The 21,230-nt window shown below is 37.1% G+C and overlaps 1 protein-coding gene across 2 annotated transcripts in view; it reads right to left on the minus strand.

The window, feature by feature from the left end:
* Positions 1–4,673: 4,673 nt before the first annotated feature.
* Positions 4,674–21,230, minus strand: part of ODR4 (odr-4 GPCR localization factor homolog) — a 40,200-nt gene continuing 23,643 nt past the window's right edge. For both annotated transcript variants that reach the window (XM_045028144.1, XM_045028143.1), the window contains 5 exons: positions 20,201–20,329; positions 17,642–17,732; positions 15,619–15,804; positions 9,260–9,352; positions 4,674–6,968 (listed from right to left, as the gene is read on the minus strand). In XM_045028144.1, coding sequence (XP_044884079.1) covers positions 6,901–6,968; positions 9,260–9,352; positions 15,619–15,804; positions 17,642–17,732; positions 20,201–20,329 — 567 coding nt within the window. In that variant the 3' untranslated portion in view covers positions 4,674–6,900. The remainder of the gene's footprint in view (positions 6,969–9,259; positions 9,353–15,618; positions 15,805–17,641; positions 17,733–20,200; positions 20,330–21,230) is intronic.

The raw sequence follows: 21,230 nt of genomic DNA on the forward strand, positions 1-21,230 counted from the left end.
GAATTCAAAGTCACTTGAATTCATTGCCCTATAGAGCTATACAATATGGAGGTTTGCAAAACATATCCTTTTTAATATATTTTGAACTTCAAACTTAAAATATGTTCCTTTTTTAAATAAAGTCATTCAAATGGAGCTTATGCCTGGTTTAGGTAATGTTGAAAACCTACCTTGCTTTTTACCTGCTGAACTAAAATGATTACCAGAAAGCATGTCTAATGGCAGATTTCATTTCAAAAGGAGGGAGGAAGCTAAATAGTGAAAGCAGCATGTAAGTGCATTACACATATTGATAGTGACAGATAAATCTCATCTGGTGTGCTAAGTGTTTTATGAACTATATAAATAAGTGATGGTTCCCCAACTTTCAAACACAAATCCATTTGCACTCCCATCTCAATCCAAACTACTATTTAGACTATTTCACACTGTAAAATGATTGACAATTTTCTTTTCAACCTAGAACTTAAATGACACAATGCTGAGACATAAATTCTCTAAGAATTGTCAAGTATAGATGGTATTTTACATTCATCAAATCCTCCACTATGATGCTTGGTGGAATAATGCAGGCAGCACTTTGCTCTTTCAGAGCAGCCCCTTTCTGTTCTCTGCCCCCTTACATTTCCATCCCCTAAAAGTAATTGCAGCTGATCTTATGTAACATTTCTATTCTGGTCAGTAGGGGCTTGGTGTGGTTTTTTGGAACAGTTGCCACCTGAATAGGCAAACAATTACCACCAGATATTTGGATCTTTCCTCTTTAGCCATAGCATGAGGTGAATCATTATTATCCCATGCAGAGTGGGGGTGAGAGGGAAATGAACAAAATACTGATCTGTGGCATGGAGGAGAGAGAACGTAAGAATGAAGGGAAAGAAATGATCATTTCTGATGAAGCAGCATGCTGCTTTCCCCTCCCATCCATCACAAATATAAAATAAATCAGAAGCTGTATCTATAGCTGGCTATAGGAAATAAACCACCACATTCCAACTTAATAGGCAGATCATGAGAGCTTCAGCAGGACTTCCCTGAGGATTCCTTTAACTCAAACCATCACAATGAAACATCCATGTGGAGCCAATGCAGCAACAACACTGCACAGAAGGTGATCACGATTTATCAAACTTAAAAGCAAAGCTTTGATCACAGCACTAATCAACATTTCTCCAGAAAAGACTCACTGAGAGGCAGGATTTGAGACACATATTGTAAATCATTACATACAAGATTCTTGAATGACAAAGAGTAAAAGATTTAATGAACCCATGGAAAAAAAAGTTCCTGCTGTCTATAGCCCCAATCTGAAATCCACTGAACTCAATGGGAATCCATCCATTTGCTTCAATAGGCTTTGGATCAGGGGAAATAAAACTAGCATCTTTGGCTGTGTGTGTACACTGACAAAAATGGGACCTTTAATTCACATCTGGTGTCACTGCACTGGAGTGAGCAATAGTAGAAGCTATAGTGTAGACAGGCATTATGACTGTTGTATCACCCAGCCCTGCCATAAGCAGTACATCTGTACTAGTGGAGAATTCTGGATTCCAGCATACACAAGTCCTCTGAGGCCTAAGTTCTTCTCTAGGTTTCACCAGTTTAACTTTGTTATTTCAGTTGTTACCCATGTAGTTTAGCACAAAATTCAGCCAACAGCTATAAAATATACAATAATTTGAAGCCCCTATATTTAAAGCAAAACTGCCAAACCAACGAAGATTAGTATGTAACAAGCAAGGAAAATAAATACAAGATTTATATAGGAGTGCGGACCAAGGTTTTCAAATCTGCAGTACAATAATTGGCCAAGTTTTTGTAAGTGTGAAACACCCAGCAGTTCCAACTGAGGTCTTAATACTTTCCAGATATGTCAGTGGAGACAAGCAAATGAATATATAGGTCTCATCTGAAAATCTTCCTTATAATTCAAGTGAGGGGGGGACATCAGATTTCAGCTGGATCCTTCAGAAATGCTATATGCTTCATTGTGAAAGGTTAGATCAGGGGTAGGCAACCTACGGCACGGGTGCCGAAGGCGGCACACGAGCTGATTTTCAGCAGCACTCACACTGCCCGGGTCCTGGCGGCTCTGCATTTTAATTTAATTTTAAATGAAGCTTCTTAAACATTTTAAAAACCTTATTTACTTTACATACAATAGTTTAGTTATTACAGATTTATAGAAAGAGACCTTCTAAAAACGTTCAAATGTATTACTGGCACGTGAAACTTTAAATCAGAGTGAATAAATGAAGACTCGGCCCACCACTGCTGAAAGGTTGCCGACCTCTGAGTTAGATCTTGCAAGGGTGTAGACTGAGAAAGAGATAAGGAACCACTGATAAATAGTCCCTATTGTTTTTGTTTTATTCTCAGTCCTGACTTCTTCCCCTTTTTAAAAATGCTCGTTTCCCTATTTTCTTAGGCTACTACAGTTAGTGAGGCAAGTGTAGTGTTAATGCTAAAAAGCTAAGCAATCTCCCTTCCCTTGTCCCCACAGTTCTCACATCACATTCCACCTTTCTATAGTGAGGGTTGCAGGTAGCCCACATACATAGGCAGGCAAGGTCCTGTTTCTTACTTCACCTACTGTTTCCTAACGGCAGGAGGTTTGCTGGCCTCAGTTCTTGTGGAGATGTTAACTGAATTTGCAATGTTCTTTGGACAAGTTTTTGTTAAATTTACTTCCATTCACTTGTCAAGGAGCAAAGTATTAGGTCTTCCCTGCCCATCGCTCATAAAGAAAAAAACCTTCAAGATTAGCCTTGCGTTATTCCTGGTGTTTCACCTTAGACTATTTCAATTCCTCCGTGTCCACTCCCAAATCTTAAACATATTAGTTAGGCTTTGCTAAATCCACTATGCACACTTTTATTAAAATAATTCACCTGACAACACCAAGCAAATTGTCAGCATTTTCTGCATGAAATAAAACAGATCTAGATGATTTATTAAATAAGAAATAAACATGGGGCTAAAACATGGTCCACTTCCAAGCATCCATGGAATAACAAATATGGCTAAACTCCGATTTACGTTACAAGTGGTGGCTGGCAGTCAGATTGCAGAGCCACTATCGGAATGTTGTATAATAAAGTGAGTTCTTGGCTCAATAAAATACTCTTCTGCTGAATGACATTGTGGTATCCTCAAATGTCATATTCTAAGGTTTTCTACTTCCCCACCTCACTTTTAATGGCTGGATTCTGAAAATAAATGAGCAGAGAATAATTATCTCTTAGACTTTTCCCCACTAAAGATAAACATTAGTATGTCTGGGTGCATGTATGAAGGCACATTAATAATTTTGAACTTAATAACAAATTCACTTTTGTAAAGAGAGAGGAGGTGCTTCATTTTTTTCAGAAACAATCCTTTGACCTCATACTTCACCAGTTTCAGATATGGATTTTTTTCTTCAAAATGGAGCACTCCTTTTATTATTTCTTATTTGAAATATTACTTTCAAAAGGCAATAACAATGCAGAATATGCTGCATTGGCCATGTTAATTTGAGGCAGACCTGGAGTACAAGGAATCCCAAAGAACAAAAAACTTAGATACAGAAATAGTCACCTATCCCTGCCACTGCATGATTATTCCCTAGAGTAGATCATCTATTGCTTCATTATTTTCAGAACTATCCTTCAATAAATGCATTTTCACTAGACAACTTCCATAAAATCCTAAATCACAATACTGATCTTTATCTCTCAACCTACGGTACCAAGGAGAAGGTTATTGATTCAGGAACCTCTTCATATGACTGAATTAATTGAATTCTTCACCATATTCTTTAATCCTTCACAATTCCATATAAATACTAAGAGAGGATTTACACACAAATCTGTGTGGGATAAAGGTAACAATTTGAGGGGGAAGTGATAGAGAGTTGCAATTTAGTTTTTTTAGGCGCAGGAGAGGCGTGAACTTCAAAGTCTATAAAGAATTATTTAAATGCTCTGACTAGATTTTGCTAGGTCAGTCAGGGACATGAAGAGATGTGATCGCAGACTGGCTGGCACTGCTATGGCAGATGCAGTTATATCAGCAAAACTGCACTTTTACTGGTGTAGTTTGTTTTGCTCATGGGTGTGTGCGTGTGGGGGGGAGGAATGGGGGAGAGGGAGTGCCCCAGACTCAAAGAAACACTTTGCCTGTACACTATACTAGCTTTCTTATACTGGTAAAGTGCTCCTAGTGTAGACGTGCCCTAATAAAAAAGCATGGTGACATTAGATAGAGTTAAGGAGAGAGGGGTGATCTGAGTAGACAAACAGGAGCCATGAACTCACAAATTCTAATCCCAACTCCAATATTGACTCCTTATGGGGTGTCAGGCTCAATTTCTCCACATGTAAAAATGGGGGTAGAGTTACTTGTATACTTCAGACAGATGTTTGAGAGGAGCATTTATTAAGTCACTCACTAAAGCTTTGTTTGGCATTCTACATGAAATAACAGTTTACCAGTCTCAGAGTTCACTATCTATGTAGGCAAAATACTAACAAACATGGATGAGAACAACATACAAAGCATGCAAATGAGCAGTTATGACAGGTATGGAGCAGACTTGTTTATACATACACACAGTAAGAACAACAGTAATACAATATTAAAACTAGGCAATGTGAGAATAAGTATTCAGAAAAGTTCTGATCTCTCTGTATTTAAAATGCTTTATTTTGACCAAGTCATCACAATACCAGCCAGTCAACAATTAACATATTTCACAGATTACTATTTTAAAAGAATTAACCTTTGCAATATGACTTATCCCAAAAATACACACATCCAGCTCTTTATTAACAAACTTGGGCTCTGGCCAACCAAGAGATTTATTTTTGGTAAGTGAGAAATCAAATGCCAAAGTCAAGGAGCCCCTACAGGAGAATGCCCTGGCAGCCACTCTTTCCCTTTCTTGAGTGCCTCCACCATGTTCTCTTTTCTCCCCTGTGTCTCTCAATTGAGATGGACTTCGGTACCAAAGTCCAAGGTCCACCTTCTTTTAGCAGCCAGAAGTGGGGAAGGAATAAAGTGCCTACTCATAACTAGGACAACAGACTGACTTCTTCCTACCATTCTCTCAGGAGACAGAAGCAGACTCTGTCTGTGTGAGGAGCAGTTTTTAAAATTTAAAAAAGGCTTGAGATGGGTTGGGGAAATTCATCTCCACCTCTGATATTGCTGAACCATTCCTGCTATTATTGATTTGTCCCTGGCTCATTAAGAAAATACTTTGTCATCGTTCTATTTTGCCTGTGGAATCAATCAGATTTATGTCAAAGAGCACATATTTCCAAAATAAATTTGCTGCAGGAGGGCATCCCTGCACTCTGCTATAAGGGGCCTTCTTTCCTTCTTTGCCCTTCAAGTTGCTCCATGCAAACAATGCAGTGAGAAGGAAAGAGAGGACATCAGAGATGCCACCATTGCCTAATACAGGCCTCAACCATGCTCCAAGTCTGAAATTTAGCCTTTGGCCAACAATTAAAAAGAATTCCTATAATGTTCAAATTTGGTGTGTTACTAATGCTTAATGAAGACAATGCTTTTTATAGCTTCAATTTGCTCTAAGAGTCAATCTAAGCTTTTCTTGATCCTTAGCAAGTCAGCAGTAATTGTACAAATCTGTACATCAAATTTTTCTTTTACTGGGTTTACTGTTTCCAGAACATAAAAATCAGATGAAGAGGCTATGAATTTTAACATTATTTCATCTGCAAGTTACCTTTTATTCAAAGTTTTCTAATATTTTATGCTTGATTATGCTGTAGGCTCAAAGCTTTCTGATTTTTTCTGCAATTCCAGTACCTTTGCATCAAAACTCATTAAGCTGCAGTTTAAGGTTAAATACTGTTCAATCTGGTACATATCTGTTTTATATAGTAACTCGGAACTATATGAATGCCAACAACTTTGGTATAAAAGTGACATTTGTTAACCTTGTTTCAAACATTTTTCCTGGGGGAAAGCAAATTTAAGACTGGCATAGACTTACTTCTCTCATTCATATCCCAAAAATTTTAATTATCAGCCTCTAAAAATTTATAAAATTATTCATATCTGTCTGCATATTTGGGATTTGAATATCTGGGGAATTATCTGATATATCTTTCTTCAGGGAAAGATGGGAATTGAGTCAATCAGGATTGGATGGATAAGTCAGATGATGATGAAAAAGAAAGCATATATAAATTTGCCATACATCTTAGAGGTTTAATTATTTCATTAATTTCTGTTTATGATACTTGAGCTAAGATATTTATATAGTGTGTGTTGGCCTAAAATGGGATTTGGGGGCTGCTACAAACTATTTGCATATTTACTACATCCATTAACCAACCCGACACACATACTTTAACAAAAAGAATATATGGGGTGAAATTCTGGTGCCACTGAAATCAGGATTTCAATCCTCGTCTCTCTCTCTCTTTTAAATACTTAACAGCATTTTAGCCCATATCAGTGTTAAAGGATTCCCTAAGGCAAGACCTGTCATAGTGGGTAACTTAAAAAGGGCAAATGTTAAGATCCAACAACCTTGAAAATGTCTCTTGAAAAATATAGTTGTTAAGTTTTTAACAATAAAATTGTAATGAAGTAGCAGGGAAAAGGGATTTTTTTAAAACAATTCTTCCTGGAAAATAATGCTATTTTATTTTTCCATCAAAGATATATACCTTTAGTTTTCTGGAAATCTGATCCACCTACAGCATTTGCATGTTGAAACAAGAAGAATATATCACTACAATTTAGAACACACCTAACTGGTGTATTTTAAGCAACATGTTTAGTTGCTAATATATGAAATCTTCGAAGCGTCCACCTTTTATTAATGTGAATATTGGTCAATGTTCCCATGATGATTAGGCTGCTTCTTTTGCTTGGAGTCTAGTCACTGAAGTAATTAAAGGAGAAAGCTACTGCAAAGATTGCAACTGCAGCTGCTATTACCACACCTAAAACGACAAAGGAAATATAACTTCCATGAGTGAAGAGGAGAGTACAATCACTGCAAGTCAGGGTGTGAAGAAAAGGAAAAGTGGGAACAATGAGAGTCATTTTTAACATTGTTGAGTAGCACTACAATGCCTAAAGATCAGCTTATATTGTTAATCATATAAATTCATTTTACAAGATAATCTACATAAATTATTTTTCAAAGTGCAAAGTTCTTCAGAGATTCAATTAATTATAAACTCTACTCTTATAGGCCCGGTCACCAAAAGTCTAACGCATCAACTCTACCTTATGGCTTGATGATAGCAAACTGACTGTCAGATTAAAGGTTTCAGATAAAAGGGACACAAACAAGTTTAAACTTAAACAATTCCAATACATGAATTAAATGTTGTTTCAGATACTGCATTTGCCCCAAGTTCCATCGTCAGTTTTTGCAGTTTTACAATCACATTTTGCTATTGTTTTAAAATGTTTCTCCCCAGTGTTGTTATGCAGAAGATACACAAACACAAGCAGGGCAAACTAGCTGAATGTTGAGAGGAAAGGACTGGCATATGCACAAACAAGCAAACAAGCAAAAATTTTAACCTCCAAGGTACAGAAATGTAGATGTTACTTGTAAAAATATTAAATAAAACAAATGTAATGTATACATAGGCTTTAAGTTGGTGGTGTAGTTGTTCCACTGACTAATCAAATACCAAGTATAAATTCAAGATAGACACAGTCTATCTAGCCACATTTTAAAAAGGAAAGATTTTCATAAAGGTCTACTACAATTTCTTTGCTCACCAGCATGATGTCTGCACCAGGGACTATCATACAATGTTGATTGAGGAAAAACTTCTATGATGGCTGGAATTCATTACCAAGGTAGCACAGCTCATCCTTGCAAGCAGCATAGTGATAGCCACACGAGCACTGATACAAGTTAATTCATATTTTCATTCAATGCACCTTGGAAGAAGCCACTTGCCTGCTCTCTCTCTCTCTCAATTGTCAAAAGAGAGGATATTAAAATGGTGGCTTCCCAGAAAGCAATAGGGCTACCTTAGCCATTTGTTTTAAGGGCAGGTTTCTTTATTATCTGTTTTGTGGAACTTAGATCTGAATCTGATTCTGAGATATGCTGATCACCTACAACTCCCATCTGTGGAAATATTTTTAAAAGACTACTGATGTTATATTTAAAATCACCGCTACTATATTGTTTTTCTCATCAGGATTAAAGTTTCTTTTTAAATATCACAAACCCCCCATGCTGCCCCATCAATATTTCATTATTTGCTTTGGACTTTATCCTACAAAATGCTGAACACTTTGGTCCTGATGTAGCAAAGCACATAAGTATGTGTTTAACTTTAAGCATGAGAGTCAGATGCCAACGGGACTACTCACATCCTTAAAATATGATCTTAAGTGCATGGCAAGATCAGGGCCAGAGTGCCGTCAATCCAGTCACACAAGTTCATCTATGCAGATAACATCTGCTGCAAGCTACAGGCTCTGACCTTCTCTGCACTGGAAAAGATCCTGAGTAACAATGCTGCAAAGCTGGCCGACTACTGCAAGACATGGCGTGCCTTCAGTCTAGCATCAGCAAGACAGTCTCTAACATATTCTACCTTCACATGCCAACATTAAGAGGGAATTGAACATCATAATGAATGGCCAGAGGCTGAAGCATATCTAGTTTACTTAGGCGTGACCCTTGACTGAACATTGACATACAAAAGCCACCTGAGCAAGAAAGCAGTGAAGGTCAAGACACGCAACAACCTTCTCAGCAAACTGGCAGGTTCTTCATAGGGAGTAGATGCTCCAACCCTAAGGACTTCAGCCCTTGCCATCTCGTACTCAATAGCAGAGTACTGTGCACCAGTATGGAGACGGTTGACATGCACCAAACTTGTTGATGTGAAACTCCTCTCAATCATGTGCATCATCACAGGAAGTTTCTGACTGACTCATGCTTGGCTCGGCAAATATGCAAACACTAAATAAATAAATGTTCAGTAAATTGCAAAACTGAGCCTTTGAAGAGTGAACCAAATAATCTTTGAACTTTTAGCAAGCACATAACTATTTGGTTTAAGCCCATTGAAGAACAAGTCACTTTTTCCCCCCCCATTTACTAACCCTATGCTTTAAACTCTAAACTAAATTATGCCGTTTACTATGTCCTCACATCCTGAAATTACTATCAATATTGTGGGAGCAAATGACAGTGAAAGACTATACATATCAGTTCTACAGTGCCTTAATGGGCTTATTGGAGGTAACATACCCATGTTTTGTTGAAATTTCAACAGCAGTGTTGCTTTTGTCAATTGCATCTGTTGCGTGTCATCTGTGTTGTCAACAGGTGGATTTATATCAACTGCACGAAATTGAGAGATAAGTTTAGCAAAACCAAGTATTCATTCAAAGTTTATAAAAACACACCTATATTTTGCAATCACAATAATTAAAAAAGGACATTAAGTTTATAATTCCTGATCTGCTCTACCAGTGGATATATTTACCATTTTGTATTATCATCAGTAGTAATAAAGTATCTGTACTGGAACTTGACCTGTTCAACCTATTCATGATCTGGAAAAAGGGGTGAACAGTGAAGTGGCAAAGTTTGCAGACAATACAAAATTATTCAAGATAGTTAACTCCAAAGCAGACTGCAAGGAATTACAAAGGGATCTAACAAAACTGGCAACACAATGGTAGATGAAATTCAACCTAGATATGTGCAAGGTAATGCATATTGGAGAAAAACACACAAATATACAATGATGGGTTCTAAAATAGCTGTTATCACCCATGAAAGATCTTGGAGACACTGGATAGTTCTCTGAAAACTTCTGCTCGAAGTGCAGCAGTAGTCAAAACAGACATACTATTGTATGTCAAGAATTATTATGGGAGAGATAGAAAATAAGATAGAAAATATCATGCCACTATATAAATGCATGGTGCTCCTGCACCGTGAATACTGTGTCCAATTCTGGTCACCCAATCTCAAGGAGGATACACAGGAACAGGAAAAGGTCCAGAGAAGGGCAACAAAGATGATCAAGAGTATAGAATGGCTTCTATAGGAGGAGAGTCTAAAAGATGAGGGCTGTTCAGCTTTGAAAAGAGACAACTGGGGAAATATGGGGAGACAGAAGTCTTTAAAATCATGAATGGTGTGTGTGGGGGGGAGTGTTATTTACCCTGTCTCTCACACAAAAAACCAGGAGTCACCCAATGAAATAGGCACCAGGTTTAATACAAACAAGAGGAAGTACTTTTTCCACATAATGCACAACCAACCTGTGGAACTCATTGCTATGATGTTGTGATGGCCAAAAGTGTAACTGGGTTCAAAAAGGACCTTGATAAGTTCACCGAGGATAGGTCCATCAATGGCTATTAGTCAAGATCATTAAGCACTCAACTCCATGCTCAAGGCAATCCTATACCTCTGATGACCACGAGCTGGGAGTGAAAAACAAGTATGGGTAACTCCATAACTGCCATTCTGTACACTCTCCCTGAAGCTCTGGTACAGGCCACTGTTGGAGACAAGATACTGGGAAAAATGGACCAGGTCTAGTATGGCAGCTCTTATGTTCGTATTGGTAATAATAGTAGCAGCAGCATAGCACCATCAGAATGCTAAGTGCTTTACAAACCAGTTAAAGAGACAAAAAGGTAAAACTGTAAAAAAGCACTTAAGTGACTTACATTCCTAAGGCCCATTTTCAACAGTGACTTTGACACTTAGAGCTGAAGTCATTTTTCACAATTTCCCCCACAACCTCCACTCCAAGAAGTTTAAAAGTTCAGGGCTAGAAGCTTAGATTTAAGCACATAAATGGAACCTCTTAAGCGATTAATGTTAAGTCAATGGGAAAACTGACATGAGTAGTTATGCAGGTACATAATCGTCCATAGGATTGGGTTCTAAACTGGGGATTTACAAGAAGAAACTAAATTAATTTCTTCTTAGAATGAAAAACAAACTTTCAGGTTTGTTTGTTTTACTGCATTTTGTCTCCTTGTGCTGCAGTAGCTGAAATGCCAGGCTGCATAGAGTACTTTTTTCCCAAAATCATGACTAAAACTAGTTATAAAGGAGACCACAGAAACCACCATTTAGATGTGAAAATATTTCATCTATTATTGTTACAGGTAATACCTAAGATTACGTAATAAAGAGATTGGATGGGGAGGGGAGGGAATATGTTTATTTTGTGCGTTTGACAGAACCTCATGTGTAGTTAGTTTCACCCATCCCCAGCTGGATCTCTCTTATCCCTGTATAGAAAAACTCCAAACTATAGGAGAGAAAAATTTTAAATTGGGAAATCTGATTGTAAAACTTCAATTAAAGATGGGACTGGGAGGTGGTGCTCAGGGGCAATGTAATGACAAAGTACTTTTCACTTCTTTTTTAAATACTGGGTGGGTTTCAAATTGACAGTGCCACTCAATGCACTGCCCTCCTGTAAATACATTGAGACTATATATATTCAACAAGTAATATTAGTTAGACACACACATTGAATAAAGCATCCATTAACCAATGCAAAAATATGGCACATAGGGTTCCCAAACACTGAAGTCCTTTAATTTTTCCATAGAACAAGTACAGCCCAGACAGTATACTTCTTTGTCTGTGTACTTCAATTCTGGCCAATTTTTGAGACTGGAAGAATAAATTTAGAATCCAGTCCTGTGTCTGTACTAAAAGTGCCAATGGTTTGGCGGACACTCATCCAGTTATAACTAGATTGAGCTCACTAACTGATTTCATACACAGAGGAAAACACATTGGCCACTGTTGACTTAGACTAGAAATAAACCACTGATCTAAAGTTGAAGGGCTCTGTATCCCAGCCAATTAATGGCACTTTCAGAATATGTGAATTTTCCCCCTCAAGTATAAAACAGTTTTATGATTTACTTTAAGCATACACATAAAAATTCACCCAGACTGCTTCAGGTGTGCAATAAACAAGTGACTACATGGGATGAATCTATTAATACTAATCTGCCAATGGTGCAAGCAGGGTCTTCTATTGGTATTTTCTGTAAAAGTGAAGTTCCACTGGATTTAATCTGGGAAAAGTTAAGCCTAAGCGTTCCCCATCCCCCACTCCCAAGTATGTTTCAATGTGTTCTTGCACCAGAATCCTTAAAGGCTGGCCTTGTTCTAGTTAGAAAAAGATTTTCTACCTAGCAACTAATAATAATAATTTGAAAAATCACTTATATTAAGGAGGAGCTTTGAGCACCATGTGATTTCACATTTCTAAGTAATATACTCTTTAACTTAGACCCAGTAACTTCATCTTTTAGTGAAAGAAGAACAACAACAAAAAAGAAAGTACAGCCAATTATCAGCAAATGTAAGGAAATGGAGACTGGAATCTAAAAATCATAATACAACCTGTCAGCTGCTGGGTAAATATCTGAAATGTATTGACCATTAAAGTGGGTATAGCATTCAAGTTAGTAGCATGAGGAAGATGAAAATGTATTGTTGAGTTGCAGCAATAAAATAATACCAGCAGGATCCTAGCCTGTATCAAAATAATGTATTATGAACATGACAAGGGAAATTATACAGTGAAATCTGTCTTAAGCAACCACTCAAGGGACCAAAGTCAATACTCACTGGAGGTAGCAATTCAACACAGGTAGAGCAGAATTGGACTTTGTATGTTTGGAGATACTCTGGGGTTGTCTTTTAAGACATGCTTTGCCTAAAGGAGTGGTTTTTCATACAGGTTTCACTGCACCATCGTATCATAGCAGGGTATGGAGGCACCACTTGCAGTATTATGTTATATTGTATTATGTCTTGGCTGTTATAAGTTACTTTTTGGATTAAGTCCATACATTTTGCAGAAGTAGAATCTAGATAAGGGAAGTTTTACTTTGTCTAAATATAAATAGAACACCTCATAAGCGAGGCTGCCAGACCCATTCATTAATCTAGAGGAATCACCGTTGAGCAATACAAGGCAGTGCCCTCTGTCTCACGCACGCATTAGAGAAATTGCTACACTTCCAGAAGTACTTTCACCATTATATCACCAGCTATTGGAGTAAGTTTAAACTGGATCTTGGCTGATCAGATGGGTGGCCGGTGTATCATCTGAGATGACTGATGTATGGCTAGCTTATGAAATTCTAATGCCATATAAAACTTACACACAAATTATGTCATTTAAAAATCAACCAAGCTTCCTCCCTTTGTGAAAGCACGTTTCTACATGTTTTTACTCCAGAAACCAATAGCCTTGTACTGGACATATTTCAGCATAGCAACTAATGAATACAATTGCTTATCAACTTATTTAACAGGATGCAGAGGTTTCAAGTGCTAATCAAGAATAAAACTTCTATCATGTGTTCAATTACTACAGTTAACAGAAGATTTAAGTATCAAAAATACCATGTTTTTCCACAGAAAAAATACATATGCTCATCGGTTTACAGTGTGTGTGGAGATCTGCAGTTCAAATATTACAGTGCAAAAAATAATTTGATATTTAAGAACCTATTAGAAAGAAAAGCTAGAAACATTGTGCTCTTTCTAAATATATATTTTGATAATGGTCTCAATTTCATAATAAAGCTCAGAATTTTGCATTCGGAAAAAACAACCTTTTTCAGTCAGCATTTAAAAATCTTCATAACTCTGGTCAGGGTAATGTCGCTAGGGAGGGGGAAAACCCCATCAGGTTTATATGGCTCTGTGATGGCATTCCTACAAGCACAGTTATCACTTCGGGGGCTGTTACTCTTGAGAAGGACATTAATGCACATGGTTCACAGGATGGATTAGAAATAAATAAAATAAAATAAATACCTGTTCTTCGTAGTAACCCAAAGAAGATTAAAGCCTAGGACACACAATGCCCAAATCTAAAGCAGCACTGATATAATGCTGTGTACAATTACCTAGTGCAGATGCTTTCTAATGCCAATACTCTCTGTCCTTTAAGTTCCGGCGAAGGCAAACTAACTTACAAAGAACAAGTGATCAATAAGAGACTACAGCTACTAAAATTGTATTTGTGTTAACCTACTCAACGTATTTAATTTGTTGGTGCCAGGAGCTAGGATTTAGTGAAGCCAATTGCTAATGCAAAGCTTTCAGTTGCTCATGTCAAAGCCCTGAAGCACCTTGGAACTACAATCTGAGAGTTGCTTATACTTTTCAGATACTACTGGCTACTTCTTACTATTTTCCGTTTTAAAATGTTAAAGACTGAACCACTGCAGTGGGTCATTAGCAGGAGCCACATTAAAAATATATAGTAAAAACGCTTGTTACCAGAAGAACATGCGGATCTAGTATAAAAATAACTACGTCATTCTGAACAGAAATATGGAACTCATCACAATAAATGAGCAAAAGAAATCTCATTCCAACCTACAGTCAACTCTACAACAATATTTCACATTTTCCAAACGTTTTTGACTTAAGACATTACAGAACTATAGAATAAAACTCCTCTGGGGGGGAAGAGAATAGGGTAAGGAGAGAGAGAGAGAGAGAATGAACATGCCTCAGATATTAAGATATATTATGGGCTGTATTCTGCAACCACAACATTTGACTGTCTCACCTGGAAAGGGCTATTTTTTCCCTTATGAGTTAGTCAGCCAGAAACTGCGGTCAGGTGATATAGGAGTGAAACTCTATATAGTTAGCTATACCACAAAATACTTCTACTTTTAAAATAGAAAAGTATGAAAAAACCTCATCACTGGAATACAAAAGTTTATAGATAGAGTGTTAATTATGATGAAAAAAGGAGTTATTTAGCATGCAATCAAATTCCATGTTAATTATCTTAAATAGAGAGCACTCCCCCGCCCCCAAAAAAGTCTGGCACAATATATTTGACACAGGCAAATTCAAACTCGGACTAATCAGATACAAACCCCAAACAAAACTCCCAAGAAAAATGCTGGAAATACATTTTTACATTTACTGTGAAAATATTTGTTTTGATGAAAGCATTGTTCTGGTTAAAATACTGCGCTACTGAGCAAGTTTTTGACTAAAATATAAGAGGTCAGAACATTCATATGTGGAGCAATTTTTTGACTCTTAGGCTTTAAGAAAAATCTATTTATAAATGCCTCATGAAATAAGGTCACCTATAACTCATGGACACACTGAAATCATGGAGTTTTAAATTAAATTACATTACTTTCTTGATGAAAGCCATGTATATTTGTACATTGCTACAATAAAAGATTTAAGATTATTTTTGCATTTTTGTGGGTTGTGACTAATACCAACATTTTTGCCATCTTACCTTGAACAAAGCTCTAGATAGCTGAAGTGCTGATATATGACACAACCCATGAGAAAGCAAAAACATATCAAGTATATCTTTATCATATATAAAACATGGCAGTCTTAAGCATCTTATTCTGTAATATAAGTAAGTATATCTCAAAGGTGTAATTATACTAGTATACACAAGAGCTACAAGATATAAAGTTTGCATCAAAGCTTAATGCTGGCTTTCAGCGTAATGTAATGAACTTGAATAAAGCCTGTTTGTGCTGTTGGTTAATTTATCCATAATCCCTGTTGTAGTCTAATTTGGTTCTTTACTCAGATGCTATATTTACCTATGTTTATTTCCTCGGCTATATGTATAGCTTCCCCATGCACAACTTGATCCAACATCTCAAAAAAACGCTCTTGGATTTCGCCAGCCGTTTCATCTCCAAATTTATAATCACACAGCATCACATTTGATCCAGCAATAGAGGCAAACACTCTGTGAGGCAAGGCATGATATTCTCTCTCAGAATCTAGAAAGAAAGGGAAGGAAAATACTATACAAGAACTTGTGTAGCTATGGCAAAGACTTTTCAATAATCAGCACACATTATACAACTGTCCAAGGCATCATGTAAAAGTCTGTTTTCAAACATTTCCAACCTAATTATTACTGTTTCATGTACGTTCTAGACACTTATATTTGTAAATGGAAATTATATTCCTACTAAAACTTTTAATGTATTTTTCACATAACCCGTTCTTCAGTGGTCCTTAGAAATAGCCAAACGACCTTAAAAATGATTATGAATTGAGAATGTTGACCAGGCCCCTTATCACTTTAGAAATGATACAAAGAGCACTCACAGGAAGGTTGGAGATAAAGGAGTTGATGCATATGCCAAACAGTACGCAATTTCAGCATCATAAAGGATAGTAAACAATTAGTTATTGTTTTATGTAGTTAACAGCCATGGAGTACAAGTGCCACCTAAAGAGAGAATGGAAAACTGCATGCAAACGATAAAATCTACTACTGCCACATTCCCCATTTTGGATAATGTTAGCTAAAATAATACTTACAATGAGGTTATTTCTCAGTACACATAGCACCATAAATATAACTTAATGTCTTCCTAAAGTAGATGAAGACGACTATTTGGCAGCATTCAATTTTCCTTTTAGATAGTCAAACAGTTACTTTTTTATTTTTTTAAATACACCCCAAAACACCATAAGATATTTTCCTCCTCTCCAACTTAGCAGATCTTAGGTAGGAGAAATTAACATTTCACACAGGTGATGGCATAGCATTTGTCATTTTAAAACATTCCTTTAAAATTATTATACAGCATGTAGGATAATGAATGGAGTTTGAAGGATAATCTAAGCATGAACCAACTGGGATGGTATTGGTATACTAATTTGGTCTCACGGTTTGTAATTATATTAAGATAGCAAAAGTTTACTATTATGGAGAATAAATGTATGTAGTGAAAATAATTCTGGCCTTGGAATTAATACAAACCTAGACAGCCTTACAAGTCATTCAATATGCTGAGCTGACATGCAAGATATATAGCTTTTTATTTAAATGTAAAGTGAACTTTGTATTTTATATATATGAAACCTCAGAGGTGAAATACTGGAGACTTTAACACTACATGGGCGACATCTGTAAATCTGGATAGGAGCATAACAATTCCCATATTGGATCAGACCCGAGGTCAATCTAGTCCAGTATCCTGTCTCTAACAATGGTCAGCATAAGATGCTTTAGAGGAAGGTGTAAGACTCCTGCTGCAGGCAAATGTGGTATGGTCTGTCCCCCATGTTAGGTCTCCTCCAGATCCCTAATAGTTAGGATATGGATAATTCCTTTTTGAATCTTGCCAAGTTCGGTATATTGTTTATTTCACTGTTGGGTGGGGACATCACAAAAATAACTGGCTGATTCTGACTAAGTATCAAAGCCCTTCTGTATTAGAGATCTTGATGCTGTGTCCATGACTATGGGGTAAACTTTACTGTACTCAGGGTCAGCTATGCCAAGAAGGGAATAAAGTGGAAGTTTAATTTACACTCGGGGCAAGAAGGCATTTAATAAACATTATAGGGGGAAAATGCAGGTCTAAAGAACAATGCCTGAAGTTGAATGGAATCCTTCTGAACTGGACAGCTGAAAAAAAGAGGCAAAGGAGTGACAAGTAGAATTTGTGTTGCCTGCTACACTTTTGTTTCCCTCTAACTACACTCAGATTTCAGTACTTCAGATTAAATCCTGATGACTACAAAAGGCAGGAACTCCAGGAAAACAAAAAGCAAATTACATTAGAAAAAGATAATTTGCTTTCTTCTCTAGGCTCTTACTTTTTTTCTCGGGTGCCTCATTTATAAGCAGATCTTCAAACAATATTTCACAACGATCAGAGAGTGTGTTTATTATATCCCTCTTCAAAGCCTGCAAGGACAAAACAAAACACAATGAGCAACACGTCAGCCAGTTTGCAAGGTATTTGTGATTATCAAGGAACAACCATAGCGGTTTAAAAAAAAAAAAAAAGTCTCAGTTTGTCCGATGCATTTACGTATTTAGGCCAACTTAACAGTGATATGTATTAACAAAATCAAAATATAAAATATAAAAAGAAGCCTGACAAAGAGAACCTAGGATCAAAAAACCAAAACTTTCCCTTTCAGTTTTCCTACCATAATAATAACAAATCATCAAGAAGTGTGGTTTTGTTATTATCTGTTTGTTTTAAATAAGCTTAAATATTGAAATTAAAGCATCTGATCAAACTCAGGAGACTGGGTTATATTCTTGGTTCTACCATACATTTCCTGTGTCTGCTTGGCCAAGTTACAGGCACTCTTTAAAACTTGCCTTTTCCCACAAAGATTTTGAAAAACTTCAGACATTAATGTCTTGGCACTCCACACATAGTGATAGAATAATTAGGCTATCGAGACAAATACTACCTTCACATACGCTCCTCCTCCATTAAAACCACTCCCTCCGTTGAAACCAATCAGAGTACAATATAGCCCGTTACTATAACTGGTCTGTTAAATAAAACTGTTTTAGGTGGTTAGGGGGGTTCCTTTTGTTAAATGAAATAGCAGTTGTGTGTTTATGGTGCTTTTTAGTTATTCAGAATGCTAGTTTGATTTTAAGAAGGTGTTGCTAGTCAAAAGTTAGTAATGTTAAATTTATAAAAACTGCTTCAAGTCACAATATTCTCTGTGTTGTGTTACTGATTTTTATGTATTTTTATTATGAACATTGTGGGTGCAATCTTGTCCCCATTAAAGTCTGTAAGAGTTTTGCTATAGTGTCCAATGGGGCTTGAATTTTATCCTTTGCCTTTAGTTTGGCTAGGTCTACACTAGCACTTCTGTCGGTATAACTTATGTCACTCATGGGTATGAAAAAACATCCCTCTGAGTGACGTAAGTTACAGCAACAGAAGCGCCAATGTGGACAGCACTATGTCACTGGGAGACACCCTCCCACTGACATAGCTAATGCCGCTTATTGGTGGAGGTTTAATTATGTCAGTGGGACAGCTTTCTCCCATCGGCATACAGCAGCTACACAGGAGATCTTACAACAGTGCAGCTGAGCCACTGTAAGGTCTCTAGTGTAGACATAGCCTAAATCACGAACAGAAGTAGGAGATTATATGTACTGTGATAGACCCAGGCCAGTTGGGAACAGCAGAGTATTAGAAGGGAGATATACTGACCACTGAATAAGCAGTTTTCTGTTCCTTGAGTGACCAGAGCAGGGGCTGCTACAGGCTAATGAGAACACGTGACTCCAATTAACCTGCTAAGAGTCAGGTGAGGCAGTTAAGCACCTGACTCTAAATAAGGCCCCTCTGGTGCTATAAAAGGGCTCACTACAGTCAGGCTGGGGGAAGCCAGAGGAGAGTAAGTGTGCGCGAGGAACTGGGAGCAAGAGGCATGCAAGAAGCTGAGCGTGAGTAGGCATACTGCTGGAGAACTGAGAAGTACAAGCTTTATCAGACATCAGGAGGAAGGTCTGGTTGTGAGGACAAAGGTGGTGTTGGGAGGAGGCCATGGGGGAAGTAGCCCAAGGAGTTGTAGCTGTCGCGCAACTGTACCAGGAGGCACTCTAGACAGCTGCAATCCACAGGCCCCTGGGCTGGAACCCGGAGTAGAGGATGAGCCTGGGTCCCCCCCCAATCTTCCCAACTCCTGATCAAACACAAGAGGAATTGACCTGGACTGTGGCTTCTACCAGAAGGGAAGGTCTCGGCTGTTTCCCGATCCACAGGGTGAATCTGTGAGGTGAGCAAATCTGCCAATAAGCACAAGACCCACCAAGATAGAGGAGGAACTTTGTCACAGTACGATTTCAAAACATGTGGTCTGTTACCAGGCAGAAGGTTGCAACATGAAAAAATACTGACTGTCATGTTCAGTACTTTTTTGGACAATATTAGAAGTGCAGCAGGACAACAGAAAAGATCACTTTGATTTAGAAGTACTACTTCAAGTACATTTTAAGAGAGTAACTGGAGTATCTAATCTGCCTACATTTTTCCTCTAGCAACATACAAAAGTAATTCCTTTAATTTTAAGAAAACTTTACACCAAACATTACCACCACTAGACTAGGAGTAAGTTAGGATTTCTTAGGAGGACAAAACACATTAGAAGAGACCTAAAATGAACTGCTTCTAAATAAAATTCAACTTTTGAAAAAATTATTTTCTTGCACAATAAAAAGGACTTCCAAAAATTCCAAACTATCATTCTAGCTGTCTGGAGTTCTGAGCTCCAAAACTTCTGTTTAGACCTCTATTATCCTACTAAAGGCAAAGGTAGAATAATAATTTTATGGTTCCAGTAAAATATTCGGGAAAAGCAATGAAGGAGAGTGATCACTACATTCAATACCTGAATAGCATCTTTAACTTTTGGCTTGTTATTATGGATGTAAGCTTTGCATTTCACAGCACCTTTAAGATTTATGGAACCACTGCAGACTTGCACAGTTGCTGTAGATCTATGGCCTGAACTCTGGGACTGAAAGATAAACACATTTCAATTACAATGTTAGCTATGCATCTGCAATATAGTCAGTCATGAAGCCACTACATATTTCAATTAACTTAAAATGTTAAGTATTGGTAAAATGTGTTATTTCCCCCTCACAGTTTATACTTTTTAGTAAGTAACTTAAATATGAAGATCTGTCTTAACCGTTTGTCTTTTTCCAGTTGGTAAATTCTTTAAAATTTGCTTTTCCAGGAACTTATCCTTTCTTGCAATTAATGTATTTTATGTTTACTTCTCATCAGCATGCAAATAGACATCAATGGTGATGCTAGCAATGGTGAAAATAGCTCCCTCTGCTTGTTTTTGAAGTTTGGTCACTACTGTTTCAACTACAAAAAAAATGTAAGCATTTTGCACATACTAGGGCTAGAGAATTAATTTTATTTTCAAACCCAGTAACCTCCCTTGTACACTACTTTTTGAAGCCTTTAAGTTACAGAAAGTTTGTCTACTTACTGTATTAGTAAGTATAATCTAGAATATCTACGTTGTGTTGTTTGAGTTTTTTTCTTAAAGCAGAGTCATCCACCAGTCCTAGAATTAATTAGGAAGAGATATTTTTATCTGGTCATATTTGGAACTAGATCAAAGCTAATATCCATGGAGTCCCTAACCTATTTTAGGACAAACTATAATGTTTCTGTGGCAAGAAGACGACCATTATGGAAAATCTCTTCAGTCCGATGCTCTCCCTTGACTACCCCAAAGATGTTCACAGAACAATTAGTTATTCTAGTATAAACAATATTGTTGGAGACTGATAGTTTGACTGTAAACATCTGCCCTTTGCATAGAGCAGAAATGGGCATGTCTCACAAGAAAAATAACTTGCATTGTTACTATTTTGATTAGATTTAAAGATGTCATG

Source organism: Mauremys mutica, chromosome 8, assembly GCF_020497125.1.
Source record: "Mauremys mutica isolate MM-2020 ecotype Southern chromosome 8, ASM2049712v1, whole genome shotgun sequence".
NCBI classification, from domain to species: domain Eukaryota; kingdom Metazoa; phylum Chordata; order Testudines; family Geoemydidae; genus Mauremys; species Mauremys mutica.